At 44.4% G+C, this 5,402-nt stretch overlaps 1 protein-coding gene across 1 annotated transcript; it reads left to right on the top strand.

The window, feature by feature from the left end:
- The first annotated feature begins 341 nt into the window (after positions 1–341).
- On the top strand, positions 342–1,430 carry LOC131920869 (gem-associated protein 8-like). The gene has a single exon (XM_059275329.1). It carries the CDS (start codon positions 494–496, stop codon positions 1,208–1,210), a length of 717 nt encoding a protein of 238 aa, XP_059131312.1. The 5' UTR covers positions 342–493; the 3' UTR covers positions 1,211–1,430.
- The last annotated feature ends 3,972 nt before the right edge of the window (positions 1,431–5,402 follow it).

The raw sequence follows: 5,402 nt of genomic DNA, 5'->3' as shown, positions 1-5,402 counted from the left end.
CTTTTTTATTTTTTGGTCATTCATCTGTAGTGGAGGGATTTCTTGATCTTCATCAGTGGTGATCCTATTGCTGCCTCTGGCCAGCCAGGACCTTCAGCCTCTAGGAGGCTGGACTCAAGTACCTGATTTCTATGAGAATCTACTCTAGGAGGTGTACCGTTGCCTCCTCCATCTGGGACCCGGTTGAGGGCCCATCCCTAGGAAGGCAGGTTTATCTCAATAAGAGAATGTACTTCCCTGCCCAGAATTCCTGACCTCTCACCAGCAGTCATGAGGTCGGGCTTGGTCTGTCTGCCTGAGGCTTGACTCAAAAGGTCTTATTTCCTTCCCTTCCCTTCTGTCTTTTTCTTTTGGACTCTTCCAGGGCATGTTTTTAAAAACATAAAAGGCCCCCTCCACGGAGAACTGGGCCTGTGGTTGCCCACCGCCTGAGATCTGCACGCTGCATGCCCACGAGTACCCACTTGGACTCTTGCAAGCAGAGATAGCAGCAATGGCATCGAAATGGAGCGCTACTGCATCTTGGTATTCTCACCCAGCATATGCCAGATACTGGCGACATTATCACCAAGCCATGTTTTGGATGCGAAGCCACCAGAATGCCTACAGAAAGTCCAGGGATTCCTATTTCACTTCCCCGTGGTTCTCCCCTCCTGGAGTTCTTCCCTGGAACTCTCTTGCTTATGAGGCTAAGCATCCTTGGAACTTTCAAGGCCAGCACACGGCCTGGCAGGAGCCTCCCTACAGAGTTTCACATCTCCAAAGCTCTGGGCTGCCTCTGTGTGATCGCAGTAGAACCCAGACCTCCACAAGAGAAGGTGAAGCCCCGCATGAAGACGAAGAGATGGAGTCCGATTCAGATAACGAAGTAGAATGCGATGTGAGCAGTATGGAAATCACCGAGGAGCTCCGCCAGTACTTCGCAGAGACCGAGAGGCACCGAGAGGAACGGCGGCGACAGCAGCAGGTAGACGCGCAGCGCCTGGAAGACTATGTGAATGCCGACCACGGTCTGTACTACAACCACCGCCGGTCAGCGGAGCCCCCATCCGAGAAGCCCGGGGAGCGGCGCCGAGCCGAGATGCAGCGCCTGTATGGGGACAGTGCCCCCAAGATCCTGGCCATGGAGGCTGCTGTGCAGCTGAGCTTTGACAAGTACTGTGACAAAAAGCAGCCGAAATACTGGCCTGTCATTCCCCTGAAGTTCTGAGTCCTGGGCACAGGGACCCTGGGAAGTGCCTCCTGGACACAGTTCCTGTCCTCTCCCTCCTACCTTTGGAGTGTTCTCTTCATCTCTCCGGGACATTTTTCAGAGAAGGAGGCTTGTATACCGACACAGTGGATGCAATCTGTCAGCCACTTAGAATTCAGTCAGCAGGAGGTGTACTGTTTGTTGCCAACACAAGGAATGCCATAAAGTGATAATCGTGTGTATTGTACTGGCTCTTGATTTGCTCTCTAATAGTTCATTGAAATTCTTGCCTAGAGATACTGTCCAGTGGTTTGTGTTTGTAATTTCCTTCTTTAAACCTTCCTGGATGTCACAAAAGCCTGAAGCCACGTGTCTTTTTTTTTTTTTTTTTTTTGAGACTAGTTCACGTATAGCCCAAGCTGGCCTCAAACTCTTCAGCCCTCCTGCTTCCACCTCCCAGCTGCTAGCTTACAGGTGTGCACCCCACACTGGGCTCCGATCCACATATTCTCACTGACTGTGACCCTTGGATCCCTCTGAGAATAATGCAGTTGTACAGTAAGACAAATGCCACTGTCACTCGGCCAGGTGTCAGCCTGCGTGCTCCATAAAAGGCCCGAAAGTAAATAGTTTGGGCTTGGCAGGCCATGTGGTCTGTCTCAGAACTGCCTAACCCTGACTTCATAGCATACAAACAGCCATGGATACTGAGTAAACAAATGGATGTGACTCTATTCCAATAAAACTTTATTTGTAAAATAAAAAACATAAAAGTATGTTTTTAGACTCCCTAAGGCTTTGGGCTTCCTATTTTTCTAAAACTCTCCTTGCCCAGCTCGTGGCTGATCACAGTGTCTACTTGCCTTCTCCTCCACTGAGGCATCTTTACATAAACCTGCCATCAGGCAGGTTTACAGCTTATCTGCGCTGAGGTTTCTGGGTAAACTCTAATAAACCATCCTTGTGCTTCAGTTTGAGTTGGTTTTTTCACTACTGAGACTAAGAACCCCAATAGGGAACCCCATTTTATCCTGTATCAATTCAGTTGCTTTCTGTTTCTGTACACAGCTGATTTTGGAGTGGGAGACCAGAGAGAACTCCTCTGCTGCTTTTAAGACAGGAAATCCTCAAGGGAAGAGGGAGGGGGGAGTTACAGGCAGGTGCACATAGATGCCTGAAAAGGAAATTGGTCAGTCTCCAAATTTAATTCTGATCTAATCTAACTTAAAATCCTAATGGTGTTTCAGTTCATTTGACTACTACAAGTCAGATAAAGTGACCATAAATCTCCTGTGGAAGTTTAGTAAATGAGTTGTGAGCATAGAGGACAAGATATTTGGAAGAAAGGGCCTTAGACAAAACTGCATTAATATGCATGACATTCTAGCATGAAAGTACATCTGGATTTTAGGTGTACAAAAATACATGAAGCCAGGTGTGGTGGTGAAGGCATGTCATACCAACACTTGGGAGGTACAGGCAGACCTTCTGGGCTCCACTATCTACACAGCTTCTGAGGCCTGAAGCAGACTTCCCAGCTTTGCCGTAACCATCTGATGCTCTCACCAATGGACTGTAACGATTCTTTGATTTATGGCTTTGTTACTATGAGAAATTCAGAAACTGTTTCCATGTTGGAATGTGGTGCTGGGTAACCTGGATCTGTGTTCCATGTTCCCTGTCCATGGTCACTCGTACTGGGCTCCAGAACAAATCATCTCTTACACCTGAGGCAAAGCTGTGTTTTGTGTGCAAAGTCATGAGATATGAAGAAAGAAAAATAACCATATTTTTGTAAAAACCGGTTAAATCCTCCATATGTTCATATTTGAATTAGATTTATAATCTCATTTGAGAGTACACAAACTTTGTTCTCTCTATAATTGGGATACAAGGAGATAAACTTTCCTAATGTCTCTACATTTTATATTTAAATAATTTCCAAAATATTTTTATTAAAAAGTAGGTAGACCTTACTCTTGGATATAATATTTGTATATACATTTCTTTGATTTCTGAGCAGGCAAATTTGAATTTTAATTGCCTCTGAGTAATAATATATAAATTCATATGATGCAGAGAAAAGATTTGTAAAACAAAATATTAAGGTTCTGAATATGTTAATAAATAAATTAGATAGATAATAGTCTAACTTTCCTATAGTGACTACACTAAAAAAACTCTGAATTTTAAATTTTTCTTATTTAACTTTTTTATTTTATGTGCATTGGTGAGAAGATGTCAGATCCCCCAGAACTGGGGTTATAGACAGTGAGCTGCCATGTGGGTGCTGGGAATTGAACCTGGGTCCTCTGGAAGAGCAGCCAGTGTTCCTAACCGCTAAACCATCTCTCCAGCCCCCTGAATTTTAAATTTTAAGGGGTAGGTTTTGTCTTAAAATATATTTCTCCCAGTACTGGGTATTGAACCCTGGGCTTTGTCCATGTTAGGGAGGTACCTCACTGCTGACCTAGGACTCCAGCCCTGTCTTAATTTTTAAAAATTTCTATAAAGAAGCTTTAAAAAAGGGCCAAGAAAGTGAGGAGCCAACATAAAGAAGAAAATGCCATTTCCCTCCCTTCATCTTTCAGAAAAACCCATTTGTATGTCGGCAATTAGCTCCAGGAAGGAGGCCACAGCCACATCCTGGGGGAGGAAGGAGGAGCAGGAGGGAATGCGCAGCAGAGACTGGTGGTGGGTTGTCCTGTGGTTTCTCCTGAAGGGAGTGGGGATGTGAAGTACAGCTGACAGTCCAGGGACAATGAAGAAATGACGAAAACTCTCAGACTTCTGGCCAACACGGCTCATCTGAGTTAAAGTCAGAAGTGTGAAGTGACTATAGTTATCAGAGTTACAAGTTTCCTTTTTTCAGCATTGTGGGTGCAGAGTAGGAAGGCAGAGTTCATAAAGGTTTGGGTTTTGTCAAATGAATACAACCAAATAGAGTTGAGAGGTAGGCCAGGGAGTAGTTAGAATAACCTCCTACAAGCTTAGGATAAGCAAAACTGTCTTAAGAAAATAACCAACCAAGTGAAATACTTAAAAATACCGCCACTCTTGACATACAGTCTTGGGTCTATTTACCAGGCAGGGACTTGGGTAAGCAGAGCACCGAGGGCATCAACTGGAGAACTGCTGTGTTTTGCTTTGTTCTTTTGTTAGATGGACTGAAGTTTTCAGAAAAAAAGCCACATACGTGTCAAAATCCTACCAGGAAATAGATGGGCTGTGTGGTACAATGGATAGCACACTGGATTTCTGGGTGCTCAAGAAAGTCAAAAGCTCCTACCAGGATAATTGACTGAGAATTTTTTACTATGGAGAGTTAGAATGTTGCAGATCAATAGACTTAATTATCTTGGACTACCTTAATTCACTTTAAAAAGCATTCATTGCCCACTTCTATATCTAGCCTAACATCCTTTTCAACTATCAGGTAAAAACCTTTGAAATGTACTAGCAAGACCACCACAAAATGATGTATGATCTAAAACATGTAACAGAGTACCCTCCCCCACTGCAAACTACACACCTGAGTTCACACCAGTGTATTAAAAATGTCTCAAGACTGTTTTTTTGGGGTGACTATAGGAATTCTTTTGATCACTTTCATGATGGTAGACTCTTAGTTGGGGCAATCTGATTCCATGTTCTTGGGCCATGATCACTTTTTTTTTTTTTTTTTTTTTGGTTTTTCGAGACAGGGTTTCTCTGTGTAGCTTTGCGCCTTTCCTGGGACTCACTTGGTAGCCCAGGTTGGCCTCGAACTCACAGAGATCCGCCTGGCTCTGCCTCCCGAGTGCTGGGATTAAAGGCGTGCGCCACCACCGCCCGGCTCATGATCACTTTTATTTGGCTCAGAATAAATGATCTCTTACGCTCTTTGAGGTGTGGCTGTGATTTTTGTAATCGTTTTAGCCTGTCATATGGGGCCCCATGGGTGATGCCCTCTCATTGGTAATACCAGCACCAGGTACCAGCATGGCCCCTGGTGCCCAGCCACCCACGTTGCCTCCTGGATGATGTTGGTTTTTCTGGGCTGCATCTCCCTTTGGTTTGGTCCACAGTCCATTCTGAGCTGACTGTGGGTAGCCTCTTCCTTTGTTTTCAGAACATTTGGTCAGAACTCTCATTTATTTACTAGCATTCAGCCACGTCTCTCTCTTTTTTTTTTTTTTTTTTTTTTTTTTTTTTTGGTTTTCTTGGTGCT

The sequence above is a fragment of the Peromyscus eremicus genome, chromosome 10 (assembly GCF_949786415.1).
Source record: "Peromyscus eremicus chromosome 10, PerEre_H2_v1, whole genome shotgun sequence".
Lineage (NCBI taxonomy): Eukaryota > Metazoa > Chordata > Mammalia > Rodentia > Cricetidae > Peromyscus > Peromyscus eremicus.
Note: the sequence above shows the minus strand (reverse complement) of the source record. Positions and strands in the feature narration are given on the sequence as shown.